We start from the raw sequence: 18,739 nt of genomic DNA, 5'->3' as shown, positions 1-18,739 counted from the left end.
GAGGATTTGAGGTTGCAGGAAGGCTCTGGACTGGCTGTCCTAAATCGAGTTGGGCCTTATCATCAGATATGAACGCTGGGGTCGGTCTGCTGACACTCACGTATCCGCTCCAATACAGGGAATTTGAGGTCCTTCTAACTGATCAGGTCCGTTACTTTTAGTGACTGCTTCCTATATCAAATTTTGCAGCTTTCCCTTAAGCGATGGATGCCCGGTGGTGACTGTAGTTCAGAGTCTGTCCCTCCCCCCCCATTTCGAGCCACGCGAATGGTTTGTGCATTTGCAATCGATGGGGTATGATAAGCAATCTCTGTCAGCTTGCCCGTGGCCAGAGGCCAGGCTGAGGCAGCTGAAGGTAAAATGTTTTCATTGCAGACTATGGCTCAAAGTGTATTTTCCAAAGCTAGGGTGGGCCTGGGCACAAGCATCTAAAGAAGTTACTCAGGTGATTCCAATGGGCAGCCAGGATTGAAAACCACTGAGAGATCTTAAGGCTCAGCCCATCCTTAAGACGAGATGGTTTCGTAAGGGGGTATCCAGGCAAACATCCTGAGAGATGAGGCTAGGGGAGGTGTTGTGGAGAGTCTGAAGGGCAAAGGCTGAGAAGTCTGTACTTAATTTAATAGGCAACAGGGAGCCAAGGAAGATTACTGAGCAGAAACTAAGGGGAGGCCATTTGAAGCAAGCAGGGAGATTAAAGGGTCGGGTTATTTACAGCTTAGGAAATGGGACTTGAAGTTTTCCTTTAGAGTAGGCCAAAGAAGAAATCCACTTTCTTTTACTTCTAAACCCTCTGTTCAAGGTCGTTTCTCCAGCATCCAGGTCCTCTGGTCCCTGGAGAGCAGGCACCTGTCCAGATGATGGTCTCAGCTACCTGGCTCCTTGCATGAAAGGTGTGGCAGCCTTCCACAGTTTGTCGCCCCATTAAGTGAGTATAGAGCTCTAGAGCCTGGCCCGCCTGGACTGCAGGAGGACTGGTACCCTGGGGCCGGCCTCCCCTTTGCATGCTAATTGGTGGGGGCTGTTCCTCTCACCTTTCCCCCTTCCTCCATTTATCCTCTTCAGGAGGCTCCCAACTCCGTCGCCTCCCCGCCCCGTCCCTCCAGTGTAACACACTGCCACCCGGCCTCCCGGCTCTGGCGCCAGGCTTCAAACCTGTCCTTCACCCATTGTTCAGTTTCCGGTGAGTCAAGTTCAACCCCCGGTCCAACCCCGACAGGGGCTGCCGCAGACACATTCCCTCGCAGGCACCCCGGAGGAGGCGCCCGCCGCCCGCGGGCTGCCACCAGACCCACAAAGCCCGCGCGGAAGGGCGTTTCTGTTCCAAAGGCTTTCGGAGGCGGGGGTGTGAGCGCCGAGACCCCTCCCCAGCGACCTGCCCCCTCGGCGAGGGAGCGCCCAGCCTTCCGCGGGCGTGGCCGCCTTGGTCCAGCCCCCGCCCCGCCCCCTCGCCTCCGCGCGAGCCCCCGCTCGGCCACCCGGCCGCCAGCCCCTCTCCGCGGACGCCCGGCCGCTCCCTCGCCGCCGAGCCGGGCCCCCGGCGATGCTCTGGATCCCACCTCCCCCGGGAGCTGCGCATTTCCGCGCGCCCGGGCGGCTCCGGCTCCGGCCGGCCCTCGCGGCCGCAGCCCGCGCTCCGCGTCCCCGGGAAGTTGTCTCCGGAGCCCGCGGCGCCTGGGTCTCCTCCCCCTGAGCCCCGCCCCCCCGCCCAGAGCTGGATCTGCGAGCTGCCCGGCCCGGGGGCGTCGCCGCTTGCTCCGCGAAGCCTGCGAGTCTCCGCTGCCCTGCGCGGAGCGCGCGTTCCCCGCCTGGCCGGGGACCCCCCGCGCACCCCCGAGACGGCGCGCGCCCAGAGCGCGGGAGCCCGGAGCGCCGGGCGCCTGGGACGCCGCGGAGCCGCTGCCCAGCCCGCGGGGCTCGTCAGGGATGCAGGCTGCGCTGTGAGCCCGGGCTCCAAGGCCATGTCCGGCGCCCGCTGCCGGACCCTATACCCCTTCTCCGGGGAGCGGCACGGCCAGGGGCTGCGCTTCGCCGCGGGCGAGCTGATCACGCTGCTGCAGGTCCCGGACGGCGGCTGGTGGGAAGGCGAGAAGGAGGACGGGCTCCGCGGCTGGTTCCCGGCGAGCTACGTGCAGTTGCTGGAGGTAAGGGGCGAGGGCCGGGGGCCGGAAGACCCGGGGCTGCGCTGCTCCGCGCGCCCGCGTACCTGTTGCCCGCACCCGGGGGCGCCGGAGCCGCCCCTGTCCGAGGGGCGCCGCGGAGCCGGCCGGGGGCAGCCGCTGCGCGTCCGACACTGCCGGCGGCGGAGGCAGCGGGAGCCCCTCGGGGCTGGGCAGCGCGGGGATCGCCCCCGGAGCGTCCCCCGTGCCGGGCCTCCCGCGCACATCGTGGCCGCCCTGAGGAAGGACAACTTGTTGCCTGTCTGAGTTCTGGAGCGAGCGGGCGGCCGGGCGCGCTCCCGGCGGTGGCAGGGGCCGGCCGAGGGCTGCGGAGTCCCGTGCGCTAGGGAAAACACGCGGAGGATCGGGATCAGTTTAAAAAAAAAAAAAAAAAGTGGCATCGATCGGGCCCCGGAGCCTGCCACCGGTGGACGGTCGTGCTGCCCCGGGTCAGGCTGCCTGGCCGCCTAGGAGCCACCCACTTGCTGGTCAGCTGAGCTTGGCTGGCCACCGGCCCCAGCCACCCGCCCTATCAGGGGTGCCGCAGCGCCCCTCTCCTGGTCCGGCTTCCCAGGGCTAAGGTCCAGAGCCTGACAGTGGCCTGTTCCTGGGGTTCTGGCCTGCCCCCAGGACTGTAAAGGACCTGCTAAGCCAAGTCGGCTGGCTGTTTATTGTCTGGGTGACAGTTGGGAGGCCTCCCTGTCCTCTAATCTCTGAGCTCATGGTCACAGCCTGAGTGGGCTTCGAAGTTTCAAAAGTCCTTTGGTGGGGGCGGAGTGGGGGAGAGGACTGACCTCATAGGACATCCCCTTTCGTAAAAAGCTGCTCAACCCCAGGATTGTTGTACAGACTTCAATAGGCCGTTATCCACAACTGTGTAAGGATAGACCAAATGTTCTGCAGAAACACCTCCCAAATCACGGAGTCTGAATTTATTTATAATTTGACCTCTGACCTACTTTGCAAAGAACAGGGTAGCAAGTTTAGAGAGAAATTGCTGGGTGGGACTTAAAGAAAAAAAAATAAAAAGGACAGAGAGAAAGAAAGAATGATGGATGGGGCTAAGTGATTTTGGGTGAGTTTGCTGGGAAATAGCCTGTGAAAATATTACCAGAACGAGAGCGTGGCCTCCTAGAAGTACAAAATCCCCCCTAAAGGGATTAGTAGCATTCAAACAAAATTGAGCCTGAAAGAGATTTTCGTGGCCTGGCAGAAAAGTAGGTTCCAGAACCCTGCTGGTTGTGTATTTTGAGAAACTGGTGTGCGTCAGGCAGGCTCAGGTGTGTGTCCCTGGGCTTCCCTGGTTCCCTTCCCGGGATTCAGATGTGAGAGAAAGCACTTGTATCCCTTCTTAGGAAGACCCGTAGCCTCCTGGTTCCTGGCTCAGGACTCCTGTCTCAGAGTTCCTCTGGTGGCCACACTTTTTCCAGGAAATCCTGATGTGGAAATTTGGCTTTGGAGGTCTTTGCTGAGGAGCGCCCCTGGCTGGAGGCAGCCAGCTGTGTTTTGGGGTGGGGGTGCCCAAGGCTGGTGGGTTGATAGGCTGTGTTCACCAGAGGGGACGGGCTCTGCTTTTATTTTCTCTGGGAAAAGGGAGCGCGGACCAGACCTCAGAGACACACAGAGCCATCCGCTGGGACAGTCTTGGGTGCCTCGGTCACAGCCCCTGGTGCTTAATAAGGGTCTTTCAGACCCACTTCCAGTGGGGACATGCACGGGAAGTGCCCGTCTGTGGGAGCCGGACCGCTGGGAGGGGCTTCCATTTCTTGAGCACCTACTAGGCCCCCGTTCCTCCGAAAGCTCTGTGAAGGGGAGGCAGTCTCCCCATTTCTCAGGCACGCATGAGAGGGGAAGGCAGTTGCCCCAGGGGAGACTTGCCTGAGCGGTTCCGATGGTTGAACTTTCCCCTCTGTGGCTGCGTCTGTTTTAAATATGGCCCTGTGGGCTCAAGTGCTACAAGGCAAGTGAGGGAAGGGTCTGGATCCTTGTGGGAGAGGCCACGTGCAGCCCTCCTGGTCATCGTGCTGAGGACAGCAGCCCTAAGGGTGGGCGCTGCCTATGGGGGCTACGATGAGTGCAGGGGCTCCTTCCCACCTGGAGCATCTCTCCTGCTAAGTCAGAAAATTGCTTGCACAGGGAGGCTGCTGGCTTTCCTACAGTGGGGGCAGGGCTGGGCCTGAGCCCTGGGACTTTTCGGGGTCAAGGCAGGTACAGTTTCCAGAGGATCGGAGATCAGGCCCTCTGTGTCTGGGCATCTTGTGGGTGAGCAAGCTGATCTCCCAGGCGGAGGGCTGGAGGGCATGTGGGTAGATGTCCCTTGGGATGGGGAGAGTCCTCAAAGCCAGACTCAGTGAGGCGACAATGGAGATCTCCCAAGGGAGTCACCGACCAGTATGTGAAATTGCAAGTCTGGAGAAGCAGCAGCTGGGTGTCCTTCAAGACTGGAAGTTGGTGCAGCAGCCAGGAGCCTGGAGAGGGGGGTCTAGAGATGGACAAGCCCATGGGATGTCGGCCAGCAGGTGCCTGGCTCTGGGCCTGCTGGGGGCATGGAGATCAGAAGAGTGTTGGGGAGACCAGTCCGGACAGAATGGAGGGCACCAGCCTCCTGGGGGAGGAGTGTGATGGTTGGGGGCACAGCTGGGTGTAGCAGACCTTGGCCCTTTGGTGTCAAGAGTGATACCAAGAAGCCCCATCTTGGCGGAAGGGTGCTATGGGTCGAGGGCAGTGTATGCAAAGTGGACACTCTGCGAGGATTTCTGTCTTGTTCATATGAAGAAAGGGGAACTGAGAGGCCCTGGTTTTGCCAGAAGCGTACCCCGAGGAGAGGAGCTGGGAGCTAACTCTGGCAGAGCTGCGATCTGCCTTGGCGGCCCGCCAGCCCCAGGGGAGGGGCCCGCGGGGGAGATTCTGGTCCTGGCTCCCAGGGCCAGCTCCTGGATCAGGCCTCCAAGCAAAGGGTAGAAGGGTTCAGCAAATTCTTGGTTTCCAGAAAGCAGCCTCCAGGAAACTGTCAGCCCAAGCGAGGAAGTGGGGGCCGGGAGAGGTGCTACCGTGTGGGCTCAAGGGCTGGCCTCAAGGATCGGGGGTGCTCGGGATGGTGGAGCTTCCCAGAGGAGGAGAGCAACAGCAGGAGGAGGGAACCCTGTGGCTGGGTAGGTTTGGTGGTTGGTTCGATGGGTGGAGGGCCGGGAATTTCCTGTGACCTGCTCTTAACCGAGTGGAGAAAAGCAATTCGGGACATGGAAGATTCTGGAAGGCATCCGCGGAAACCCCCCAGAGCTTTGGGGAAACAAGCCGCCAACAATACTCAGGGGTGCTAACAGTGGGGCCCTGTCCGCCAGCAGAACCAGGTGGCTGCAGGGGGTCACCCTTGAGCCCGGTCTCCTCCTCTCCGCCTTCTGGTCTCCCATTTTGGGCTCACGGGATGTGCTGCCGGGACATTCAAGGTGTGGCCATGGGAGAGAGATGCAGAGATGTGGAGCTGGGCTGGGCTGTGGATATTGCCGTGGGACAGACCACCCAAAGACTTCGTGTTGCCAAACACCCATTTCCTATTACCTCACATGTCACCGTGGGTCGACAGGGCTCTGCTGGGTGGTTCTTCTGCCTGTCTGTCTTGGTGTCTGTCCTGCATTCACAGGTGGTGGCAGGAGTTGGGGTCCCCAAGGGAAAGCTGGCCTGGAACTCCAAAATGGCGGCTTCACTCCCAGGTCTGGTGCCTTGGTGTTCTTCCAAGGGGGCCTTTCTCTCCACATGTGTCTTACTCTCCAGGGCCTGTCCACATGGCCTTTCTCTTTAGCAGGGAGTTTGGAGTCTTTCTCTGGGGGCTGGCTTCCAGGAATGCAAAGTGCAAATTGCCAGGCCTCCTTAAGGTTTGGGCTCACCATCAGCACATCCCTTCTGGCCCATTTTATTGGCACCGTGAGTCACAGGATCCGTCCAGATCTGTGTGGGAGGGAGGTGCCTGCAGGTGTGGATACAGGTGTGGCTACAGGTACATCGAAGGCCGTTTTGCCGACTGGCAACTCCAGAGGGGTCGGGAGAGCCCAGCTGGGGACAGTGATCCATTAGAGAGGAAACAGCGCTAGCCCAGACATGAGAGAGAGAGAGAGCGAGCTCCCAGAGGGAAGCAAAGTGCAGGAGATCTGGCTGTTGTTCTGCTAGAAAATACTCCATTGCCATCCTCAGGAGATTCTCTCTCTCTCTTTCTTTTTTTTTTCTTAAGATGCCAGGGATTTCTCCATAAAGGCCACCTGATAAATGTTGCAGCTGAATTTGAAACCGGATTTTCCTGTCCCTAAAGCCTGGGTCTGTCCACTGGGCCATTGGCATGGCAGTACAGCCTTTTCGGGTGGGGGGCGATCTTTGGAGCTGGTGATTAGTAGACCCAGTGTATCTGAGCTGCCTGACATCTAGTAGCCGCTTGCTGTGTTACGTAGATTGATTTCAATATCAGGCCTTGCGTTCTGGAACGTGAGAATTACCTACAGTGGGTGTGACCTTGTCCCTCACAATAGGATTTTTCTGTAAGGCGGTTTTTAGCTCTGTTTGCAAAGCTGTGATGAGAGCTGGGGCTCCCAGCGGATGTGACTGTGACCAAGTATACCCAACAGGCTTTCTGCCATCGTCACTAAGTCATCCTGTCCTTTGATTTGGGGGCCGCTGCCTGCCTTTGTAGCTCCTGCTGTTTGGAAATCTACCTTCAGCTCACCCCTCTGCTGGGGAGAGCCTCCCTCTCTCATCTCTGGTCAAGTAGCCACCCCACCGGACTTCAAAGCCATGGGCATGGCTTACGGATTCTACGGATTCAGGGCACCTTCACAAAAGTTCCCTTAGCAACAAGTCGGCAGGAATCCCCGACATGTGTTCACCACCACGTGAGTCCCGGCTGCCTGTTTACCACCTAGAAACATGAATGAGATGCTGACCTTCTTGGGCTCTCTCAGCCTGGGGTGGGGGAAAGAACCCAGCTTTCATTTGATGGTCTGATTGTCCTCATCGGCGAGCCTGGCTGCTGGGACCCCCACTTTCCTGGAGAAAGGAGAGGTTTGGTAGACCAGAAAGCCCTGTATCCAACATGAGGCATCAGGATTTTTGTGTGGCTGCTTCCGGGGGGTGGGGGAGGGGATGTGGTCCTCACCGTTGGCTCCCTGATTACTCACAGTGGCAGGGCAGCCCAGGATGGGCTTTCCAACAGAATGCCAGGACTGATCTCCTATCCTGCCCCCACCCCCACACTGCCCCGACCTTGTACTTAATTGCAAAATTAGTATATTCTTCTCTCCCTGCAGGGGTGAGATTTGTGGCTTGGTGTTTACACCTGTGGAGAGAAATAGAAACAGTGGCCGGCACGGGGGTCCGGCTTGTCCTTTGGTGGGATCAGAGCACATGGTGACCGCGTGGAGGGGGGAAGTGCAACAGGTGTATGGGCTTGTGAGGGGTTTTTGTGGGTTCCTGGGGACTCTACCTCCTCCCTGCACACCTTGTGTCTCCCCTGTCTACCCTCTGATGAAGACGTGTTTTATTGGTGAACCTTCCTGGTTGAATGTCTTTATTTCACTTCTTCAGCTGGGAGCTAAATTCAGTCCCCGGGGACTCAGTGTCCTTTGTCCTGACTAAGCTCGTCATCTCTCTGTCCTCTTCTCCCCCTTCTACCCCTACCTGCCAAGCCACAGGGAAACCACCATCTCTCTGTCCCCCACCTTGCCTGCCACTGTCCCCCTTAACCTTTTCTTCTTCATTTTTTAAAGATTGTATTTATTTATTTGAGAGTGACAGCAGGAAAGAGAGAGCATGAGCAGGGTGGAGGGGTGGAGAGGAAGAGGGAGGAGCAGACTCCCCGCTGAGCAGGGAGCCTGATGCGGGATCTTAGGATGCTGGGATCATGACCTGAGCCGGATGCTGGCGCCTAACCAACCGAGCCACCCAGGCGCCCGTAACCTTCTCTCCTCCCGTTCATTCGGTTTAGTGGAGCCTCGTCTGCTCTCCTTGAGAGATGTTTCTCAGAGACCTCCCCTTCTTCCCTTGCTCTGACATCTTTTCTGTCAAGGGCTAGGAAACATCTTTGGTTTTGCGGGCCAAGAGGCAAAGTTGGAGTTACAGCTGCATCGCTGGGATTCGCAGAGCGCCAGGGGCGGTGAGAAGCCACGAACGTGCCCCATATGGGCTCTGTCACAGCTTCTCGGCTCTGCTGTTGGAGTGTGAAGCCGCCATAGACGGGCTGGGAACCAGTGGGTGTGGTTGAGTTCCAATAAAACTTTATTTATAGACACTGAGATTTGACTCTGTTCCAGTTTTTCTGGGCCCTTGTGGCATCCTCCTTCTTCGACTTTGTTTTCAACCCTTTGGAGATGTAAAAGGCTTTCCTAGCTCATGGGCTGTACGTAGTTGAGAATGTTCAGAAGTTGGTCGCTCATTCATTCAACAAACCCTGAGTGTCTAGGATGGGCTGTGAGTTCTTGGGTTAGGTGCTGGATGGGACATACTGACAGACATGGAAGAGAAGTTAACACTTAGCTGGGGAGAGGGTACACTAGAAAAAAAAGAATTTTTAGGTACTGTGGGGCCAATAACATAGGGTACTGTGGTGGAGTGGGGTGTGGGGTGTTGGTGGGGTTTGAGAAGACCCTGGGAAACTTCTCTGAGCAGAGATCTTGGTGATGGAAGGCCATGGGAGTAGCTGGGGAAAAGTGATTTAAGGCAGAGGGCATCATGAATGCAAAGAACCCTGAAGAGGAGTATATGGGTGATATATTTGTGAGAACCAGAATATTCTAGAATGGTTAAGAAAGCAGTGAGCAGGGGGAAGAGAGGGGGGTGTGACAGGCAGAGAGGCAGGTTTTGGGGTATTTATTGTTGTGCCCCCCACTATTATATGTATACATATATATGTGTATATATGTATGACATATATATATGTATATATATGACTTAATTTTTCTGTAAGAGTCCACATTGTGCACAGTAAAAGACACATACTACAAAATCATTTGGGATTTCTTTCCCTTTCCCCCAGGTTTGCATTTCTGGGGTAGCGACCCTCCCACCATGGCTGACTTCAAGCCTCTAAGGTTTTTAAAAATAGAACCCATTTGACATATGACATTGTGTAAGGTTAAGGCGTTCAGCACGCTAATCCGATTCATTTCTGTATTGCAGAATTTTTTTTTTTTTCTGATTGCCCTCGTAGCGATACATTGTGGCACATTGCATAATTATCCTTTCTTCCTCGTGGTTGGCGGGTGGTTCTCCAAGTGCTGCAGAAAGCCTGTGGTTTGATGGCTGGGGAGGGCATGCTCCGATTCGTCTTGGACAGCTCATCTGGGCTGTGGTGTAGAGACTGGCCGTGAAGAGGGTAGGAAGGGAAGCTGGCTGGTGGCAGTGGAGATGGTAAGGCATGGGTGGGTCTGGGGTGTATTGGGCAGGTAGAGTCAGAAGCACTTGCTGGTGGGTTGACTTGGGGGGGTGGGATGGACCTCGTCTCTTGCAGGTTGGTGCTGATACCCTTTTCCTACTCTCTTCTCCTTATTTGTGAATGGCCAGTCCATTCTGCCACTGGAGACCTCTTCCTTAAAAACATAAGGCAAAGGCAAATATAGATCAGGAAAAAGTTAATATCCTTCATGCAGAAAGTGCTCTTATAAATAATTAAAACAGAAACCAAGGATCACATCTGTATGAGAAGGGGCAAAGACCTTGGCTGGTCACTTGCTAATAAAAGATAGACAAAGTCATCAGCGTATTCAGTCTCCCGAGTCATTTCAGTCTTTGATGAAAGAATGGCAAATTTTTAATTATTCAAAAAATTTTGAAAAGTTTTTTATTTATTTAAGCCCTGCCCGTACCCAACATGGGGCTCAAACTCATGACCCCGCGATCAAGAGTCACACACTTTTCCAACTGAGCCAGCCAGGTGCCCCAAGGTGGCACATTTTTTTCCAAAAAGGATACTTGCTTTAATGAAAACTGTCACAATTTAAAAAGAATGAGTGTTGGCAAGGAATGGTGTAGGAAAATTGTCCTAGGCTCCCTGGAGGGTACTTTTTAAAAAGATTTTATTTATTTGTCAGAGAGAGAGAGCACAAGTAGAGCAGCAGGCAGAGGGAGAGGGAGAAGCAGGCTCCCTGCTGAACAAGGAGCCTAATGTTGGACTTGAACCCGGGACCCTGGGATCATGACCTGAGCCAAAGGCAGATTCCCAACCAACTGAGCCACCCAGGCGTCCCTCCCTGGAGGGCAGTTGGACAGCATACTCTAAGAGCCTTCAGAATACACATGCCCTCTGATCTAGCAATTCGATTTCTAGAAATTTGGTCTCAGGAAGCATCTGATAGGCAAGCTGTGGGCGTCAGGAATCCCACGTTCCTAATACCTGAACATAAATTGGCTGCAACCTGTCCAACCAGAAGGAACTGGGTAAAATGAGGCTCACTTGTGCTTAGAATGTGGTCCGACAGGCAGAAGGGGTGCGATAAATATATGGAGGCTAGATTTAAAAAAATAATTTGCTCAGTGATGCTGAATGTTTCATGGAGTTAGCATACTTCAGATCTCGCCCTATGACAAGACAAAAAGAAATGGTGTGTCCAGGAAGGAATTGCTTTTTAAAAGCAGGGACTGTGTGTACCAGGCGTTCCGTAAGTATCCTTTCATGGAGAGAACAGGTTGAAGGAATACTTGCTGGCCCAGGGCCACGTTCTTTTAAAATATCCTCAGTGCCAGCAAATCTTTGTCTTTTGGGGGAGGAAGGGTGGTTTTGACTTCTTTCTTCCTTCCTTCCTTCCTTCCTTTTTCTTTTCTATTTTATTTTATTTTATTTTATTTTATTTTGAAACAACCAAAAGTCATTTGGAGCCAAGTCTGGTCTATCTGTACTTGTGATGATCTATTACCTTGTTGTAAGAAGGATTTAAAGCAGTTTATCGAAAAGCGTACGGTGCAATAAGATAAAAGCATAAATGGACAAGGCAACTCTAGAAAGAAGGGAGTTGGCAGAGTGAACTCTGAAGAGTGAAGAGGGTTGTTGAATGAAATGATGCTGTTTGGGGTTTTTGGGAAGTCCTACCCCCAGATAATGATGCAGCTGAGTAGTTCTCAGTGGGGAGTTGCAGATGCGTTCTGAGAAAGTGCTGGCATCTCGGGCATTTACTGTATCAGTCAGGATGGGTTAGGACGTGTTGCGATAACAAAGAGCCCCCAGATCTTGGTGAGTAATACAGCCTAGGTTTGCTTCTTCTGCACGTTGGATGTTTGTGGCAAGTTGGTTTGGGGCCGCGAGACCCTCTAGGACCCAGGATGAAGGAACCACCACTGTCTGGAATCTTGCTGGTGATCACATCAAATGGCATCTGGTCCCTGAAGCTTCTGCCTGGAAGCAACATGTGATACTTGTGCTCATATTTTGTTGACCAAAGCACACCTAATGTGGTGGGTAGCTGTCCTACTGTGTGCTCAGGAGGAAAGGAGCAAACTAAACATATGTGGGTGTGCTCTCACTTGGGAAGGATGCCCTAGTTCTGCACTGTCTCAGGCTCAGTATTTTCCGGTCCTACCTTCAGCTCTGCTTCTCAAGACTGAATCCAGTGCTTCTAGAACAAGGTTCTCCAAATGCATTCCCTTCCCAGGTCTTGTTGGTTGCAGATCCTGGCTCAGTAGGCCTGAGAGGGGGCCCGAGGTGCTGCGTGTCTGACCAGCTCCCACGGCTGCAAGGTCTTCTTCACATTGCAGACCTTGTCAGGTCCTTCTAGCTCCTCAGAGCCAGGATGAACTCTTACTGTTCTTGCAAAGCCACTGTCCCCTTTTCCAAGCTATCCTGTCATGTAGCACTCTGCAGGGCCCAGAAATCAATACTTTGCCTATGTGTTTTGAACATATGCGATCATTTCCTGATCCCCGGACTTCCTATGATTTTTTTTTTTTTTTCATTATGGCCAATACATTTGTCACAATGTCTGGTCCACGAAGGCCCAGACATTTACATTTGAGCACTACTGTGTGCCAGCTCTCCTCAGGGCTCCGTGAGCTCCAACAGAGACAGGGAGCTGAGGTCAGGGGCTCATCCTTGGGGAGCCCTTAGAGATGTGCTTTCCCCTCTAGGGTGACTCTGGCAGGTGACCTAAGAGAGTTGAGCCTCACACTTGTTCTGTTGGAATGAAAACCCTTCTGGGTGTTTGGCTTCCAAGCTTCTGTCTCGGATACCTTAATCCCTCCTCCCTTCTCATTTGTTTGTCAAATACACAGACAACTCCAGGATTAGTCAACAACAAAAGAAGGTAATTAGGTTGTAAAAACTCTTTAGAGCTGATATTTTAAAAATTCTACAGCAAGGAGCCCTGGTCCTAATTTAATCATGATAGAGGATCTTTATTTTAGGAGCGGCTCAGGGAGGAGTGTCACCGAGTCCATTTGTTTTTGATTCGTAATGTAATTTAGAAATAGAAAGAGGAAGTTTGAATCTACTGTTCTCGTTTAGCTTTTTTTTTTTTTTTTTTTTTTTTTTTGATAAAAAGCTGCTGCAAGCCTTTGTTGTGCTCGGAGTGAAAAATAAAACTAAATTGCATTGTTGATCACCAAGGACACACTCAACACGGGATCCGCTTATCTGGTACTCCAGTCTGATATTTTCATGTATTTATTTGTTTTTAGAGATTTTATTTTTTTTAAAGCCATCTTGACACCCAGCGGCGGGGTGGGGTGGGGGTGGGGGGGTGGTGTGCTGGGGGCTTGAACTCACAGCCAAGAGTCACGTGTTCCACTGATCGAGCTGGCCAGGAGCCTCCTCCTAGCCTGTACTATAATGGGGGGAGGACCTGGGGCTTTTCTTCTTGTCAGCACATGCTTAGAACCTACCTGTCCCAACGTTATCTCTGATTCGGTAGGTCTGGGGTCGGGCCCCAGACTAGCATTTTCTAACTATCTCCGATGTGATGATGGTGCTGTTGGGCCACAATTTGAGTACCAAAGCATTTATTTATTTTTTTTTTAAGATTTCATTTATTTTATTTGAGAGAGCAAGAGAGCACAAGTGGGGGTGGGGGGTAGAGGGAGAGGGAGAAGCAGGCTCCCACTGAGTAGGGAGCCCGAGCCGGGGCTCCATCCCAGGACCCCAAGATCATAACCTGAGCTGAAGGCAGATGCTCAATTGACTGAGCCCCCCAGGCGCCCCGAGTAGCCAAGCATTTGAGCCACCAAGGGCGGCTATGAGCCATGATGAAATCCTGGAATTAGAGTGGCTTTTGTTTACGTTTTTAAAAATTTTCTTATTGTAGTGGATTATAGGAGGTAACCCAGGGTAATAGAAAGAACACAGCCTTTGGAATGAGACCCTGTCTTTGAGTCTGTGTAATCTGAGGACAGAGAGAGGGAGGTGGTGAGAAGGGGGGATGAGGAGGGTGGTAGCTGGCATTTCTGTTTGCCCAGAGGGGTCCCTCCATCTGTTGGTGGAGGGGCCGCTCAGGAACCCCGATGAGGACCCTGCAGAATGCCGGGCAAGAGTGTGGCAGCTCTGGGTTCAAATTCTGACTCAGCCCTTGCTGCCTGAGACCCCAGGCAAGCCTCAGGAGCTCTTTCAGCCTTAGGGGGGCTCCGTGAGGGTCCAGGAGAGCCCTGATACCTCGTATACACTCTGTAAATGGAATCTACACCCCATGAGCTCTGGTCATCATGCCAAGTTGAATGTTCCCTGGGCCTTCCGCTGGGGGCGGAGTGGGGTGGGAGCAGCCTTTTCCCATGGGCCACTCGGAGGTCACAGTGCAAGACTGTCTGGTTGAATGAAGTGCTGAGGTTAAGGCCTTTGGGCCATGGCACGGAGCGCCCGCCCAGGGATCTTATTATAATGCAGATTCGGTTTCTGAAGGTCTATAGGGTGGAGTCTGAGATTCTCATTAGTCGCTGGCTCCCGGGGGACGCTGTCGCTGCTGGACTGGGGCACACACTTGGAGTAGCAGGACACAGGTCCTACGTGTGCAAGGAAGGAAGCCTGTAGACACGGGCCAGTTCGAGTGGATTTGAAACCGCCTCCAGATGGTTGCTGCTGCTGAGGCCGGGCTCATTAGTCGGAATTGCTCCTTACCTGGGTCTGCTGGTTCTCTGGCGCTGGATTCCAACCCCCCCCCCCCCCCCCACCCACCCAAGGGACCCTTCTTGCAATGAGGGAAAGGCGGAATGCAAGACACAAAACCTTTTGTAGGTTTCTCATTGCCTTTGTGATATAATAGGCCTTAGCTTTGTTTACGAGGCCATTCAGGACTGGCCTCTCCTTGCCTCCCCAGTGGAGTTTTTAAGCTTTTCTTCCCATGGGGGAATGCTGCCACTTAATTCCGGGATGAAGCCTTGTTTCCTTTTTGCTGTGTCCTCATGTGGGCCGGCTCTTCTCCCTGAGATCACCTTCCTCCCCACCCTTGCTGCACTCCCTTCTCTGTTTTATTTTATTTAGTTTTTTTTTTTTTTTTTAATATTTTATGTTTAAGTCATCTCTACCCCGAGTGGGGGGCTCGAACTCACAACCCTGGGATCAAGAGTTGCACGATCTTCCGACTGAGCCATGCAGGCAACCCTTAGCGTTTTTGTTGTTGTTGTTTTTGTTTTTTTAGCATCTTCATAGCAGGGTACAACCATTGACATGGTCAGTTTTGGGCCATTTCATCACTGTCCTTGACCATCAGCAGTCACTCCCATCTCCCCATCTCTCCTGCCCCAAGCAGTCACTGATTTACCTTCTGTCTTAGAGATTTGCTGGTTCGGGACAGATCGTAGACATGGAATAGAAGCGTGTAATGTGTGGTGGGCCTTTTGTGTCTGGCTTCTTTCACTTAGCCTGATGTTCTCAGGTTTCCTCCATGTGACTCGAGACTTTGTTCCTTTTTACGGCTGAGTAATATTCCACTGTACGGACCTACCGTATTTTACTTATGCATTTTCATCAGTGGACAGTTGGGTTATTTCTCTTGTTTGGCTCTTAGGGATGTCACTCCTATGAATTCTTGTGTACAGGTTTTTGTATGGACGGGGCCACTCAGTCGGTAGAGTACACGACTCTTGATCTCGGGGCTGTGAGCTCGAGCCCCACATTGGGGGTAGAGACTACTTAAAAATAAAAGTCTTTCTTTTTTCTTTTTTTTTTTTTTTAAAGATTTTACTTATTTATTTGTCAGAGAGAGTGAGCACAGGCAGACAGAGTAGCAGGCAGAGGGAGAAACAGGCTCCCTGCTGAGCAAGGAGCCCGATGTGGGACTCGATCCCACGACGCTGGGATCATGACCTGAGGAGAAGGCAGCAGCTTAACCAACTGAGCCACTCAGGCGTCCCAAAAGTCTTTATTTAAAAAAATTTTTTTTATTTTTAAAGATTTTATTATTTGACAAAGAGAGAGACACAGTGAGAGAGGGAACACAAGCAAGGGGAGTGGGAGGGGGAGAAGCGGGCCTCCTGCGGAGCAGGGAGCCTGATGTGGGGCTCGATCCCGGGACCCTGGGATCATGACCTGAGCTGAAGGCAGATGCTTAACAACTGAGCCACCCAGGTACCCCTCAAATAAAAATCTTTAAAACAAATTACAAAGGAACATGGTTCAGTCATTTCCACTAATGTATACAAAATGCTGGGTTTGCTGCCCATGAGAGTTGTTTGGCTTCACACGGGGGAGAAAAAATCATAAAGGGTTTGGAGAGGGACATTCTTACATAATCTCTGCTGTCCACCCACACATCTCACGCCTGTGGAGTGTGGGTAACAAGACACTGGGGGACGTGGGGGGACGTGTGCACGACTCAGCTCAGCCTACCCGCTGGGGAAGCAGGAAACCCCCGAGTCCATGAGCTAGGATTGTCACCTTGTATATGAAGGGCAGCAGACTTTATTATTTCCTGGAGAGAGGAAACAGGTGTTGAGGAAATTAGCCTCCCTCCAGGCTGCCTTTTTTTTTTTAATTTATTTGACGGAGATCACCGGTAGGCAGAGAGGCAGGCAGAGAGAGAGGAAGGAAAGCAGGCTCCTTGCTGAGCAGAGAGCCCGATGCGGGGCTCGATCCCAGGACCCTGGGATCATGACCTGAGCCGAAAGCAGAGGCTTTAACCCACTGAGCCACCCAGGGGCCCCCAGGCTGCTTTGATTCCTGCGGCGCTGCTAGAATCCCAGACTGGGAGGGCCCCTCGGTTGGTGGTAAGTGGGGAGGCAGTCAGGTGTCACGCCGTTGAGGGGTGAACAGATCTGGTTTTGGGCGCACTGGTCACCTGACCTAGGACCTCAGTTTCCCTGTCTTTGAAATGGGGACATTAAGGCTCTCATCACAGCATCCTTTCCAGTTAGAACTGTCTTCTTTGGGGTAGATGTTCCACAGACGGTGTGGTGTACAGACTGTGTATGCCTTGGTGGCCAGTTCTGTTTCTTGCTTCCCATCACCCAGACTGGCCGTCGGTCTTTATTTTTTCTTCATGAAAGAAACCTCTTGGTCACCCTTTTTAGTGACCTTGTCTTTCTGGCTTTTTCTGGCTTTTGGTCACTGTCACCTTAAATAATTTTATTTAAATTTTTTTTTTAAATTTATTTATTTGAGAGAAGGAGAGAGAGGGGAAGCAGGCTTCCGCTGAGCAGGGAGCCCAATGGGGTACTCGATCCTGGGACCCTGAAGGCAGGTGCTTCACCAACGGAGCCCCCCAGGCGTCCCTAACTCTCTTTATAACTTAGACCCTCCAAGTCCCTTTTTGCCAGGCCTAGCATCATCGAAGCTGTGCTTTCCCGAGACATTGTGGCTTTTACAGGGAATGATCCTCACGTCTGTCATGGTACGTATTTTAGACTGCAGACTTAAACAGAAATCCTGATTTTGCAGTGTCTTCTAAACCTCCTCCCAGGAGGACCCTCCCTAGGGACAATTAGCCTCCCTGAGTGTGACCAAGATTGGAATCTTAGTTCTAGGTCGGTCGTGAAGGAGAATCTTATCCTAGAGCACTGGGCAGATAAAGTAGCCGGTAAACACAGAAGATTGCCTTAACAGTACCCAACGCCCCCACAGACCTCTCCCTGACCAATGGGGTTATTTCCCAGAGTGAGGGTAAGTGCCCTCCTCTGGATATTTTAAAGTTGATGCCTTTTGTGACATTTTAGAGGGGACATGGAGTCCTTCTTTTGGCTGGTGAGCTGCAAGGTTTGACCATTGTTGTGGGTTCTTAGAAGGGGGCAGAAGGCAACCGCCACAGTGGGAAACTCTGCTGTGCCCCAGTTCCCGTCGACCCTGGGCCCATGATCTGGTCCTTCAAGGTGGCCCATTTGGGGCTTTGTGCCCATCCTTGGGCTCCGGGGAACAGAGGAAACGTCTTCTGGGCTCACAGCAGCCCACCCAGGGAAGAAGGAAGAATCTTCCTGTGTCTGACTCCCTGCTTTGAGCAGAGGAGGCAGTCTTTGGTCTTCAGGACAAAAAAAAAAAAAAAAAAAAAAAAAAAAATAGTGGTGTCCGCTTTGCCACTCTGACCCAGTGATGGATGTGTGCTGATTGGGAGTTTGGGATCCGAGAGACGGTGAGCTGGGGTTTGCGGTGCTCTGGTGGGGAGGAGGCTAGGAGACCTGATCTGTATGTGCCCTCGAGGAACCCACTGGCAAGCAAGATCCAGATAAAGTTTGGAATTGCAGACCGGACCTCCTCAGCCTCGCCCAGGACAAAGTAGCCAGAAGGGAAATAGAGCCAGGCTGCTTCCTCATTCCGTGTGTATTTGGTGGGTGGGGAGCCCAGACCTCTGGGAGATGTGGAACTCGGGGTTTGGCCAAAGCCAGACACTCCTGAGGGCCAGGAGAGGCTGCTGTGGCCCGAGTCCTTTGCCCTTGACCAGGACCATGGACCCAGGAGATAGCTAGGATTGAGAGTGAACGAGAGCTGGAAAGTCTGTTCCCAGACCTGGTGTTCGCCCGTGCTGGCTCCTGGAGGTCTGTGTGCCAGGGCTGCTGTTGCGGCCATACACCCCCTCAGTGGACTCCACTCCCTTTCCTTTTTGGGCGACTCCTCCGGGAAGTCCTCCGGGGTTCTGTGGAATTCTGTTGGAAAAAGCCTGGGATTTTGTGCTGTCAAATGCTCGTGTTCTTCTCTGCCTGGCAGAGAGTTTAGAGTCTAGGGGGTCTAAACTCAAGTGCAGCTCTAGTTTGATTCCCAGGGGCCCCCTGGAGGCTGGTTGGGATGCTTTGTTGCTCTAGGTGGCTGATCCGTTTTGATTCTCAGTCTTGGGGAAATGATTTCTCTGTGAAGCAGGAGAAGCTGTAAACTATGCTTCACTGCGAATCATCCAGACTGTAGATCTGTATATTCCGCTCCAGCTGCACGTCTTGCAAATGAGGACCGATGTGAGATTCGGGGAAGCTGCAGAGGGTTGCTGTGCGGACCCGCGCCTCGGGCGGGATTGATAATCACAGTCACCTGTCTTCGGGTTTCTCCTGGTGGAGGGAGGAGGGAACGTCGTTCTGGGAGGGGTGGGCGTTCTGGGAGGCGAGAAGGGCAGAGGGAGGCGGTGTCAGGGTGCTGGACCTCCCCCTGGGACTGGGCTTCCGTGAACCGGATCCTTAGAAAGTATTTCTGAGCCTGGAACCCCCAGGGCTGG

At 53.1% G+C, this 18,739-nt stretch overlaps 1 protein-coding gene across 2 annotated transcripts in view; it reads left to right on the top strand.

Moving 5' to 3' along the window:
• The first annotated feature begins 1,798 nt into the window (after nucleotides 1-1,798).
• GAS7 (growth arrest specific 7) overlaps nucleotides 1,799-18,739 on the top strand; it is a 189,306-nt gene continuing 172,365 nt past the window's right edge. The window contains exon 1 of one of the 2 annotated variants that reach the window (XM_032840037.1): nucleotides 1,799-2,144. In XM_032840037.1, the coding sequence (XP_032695928.1) occupies nucleotides 1,962-2,144 (183 nt within the window). In that variant the 5' untranslated portion in view covers nucleotides 1,799-1,961. The remainder of the gene's footprint in view (nucleotides 2,145-18,739) is intronic. The other variant, XM_032840036.1, reaches the window with a different exon arrangement.

Source organism: Lontra canadensis, unplaced genomic scaffold (assembly GCF_010015895.1).
Source record: "Lontra canadensis isolate GAN:19392208 unplaced genomic scaffold, GSC_riverotter_1.0 scaffold110, whole genome shotgun sequence".
Lineage (NCBI taxonomy): Eukaryota > Metazoa > Chordata > Mammalia > Carnivora > Mustelidae > Lontra > Lontra canadensis.
The sequence above is the reverse complement of the archived record's forward strand: the minus strand, read 5'-3'. Positions and strand labels throughout refer to the sequence as shown.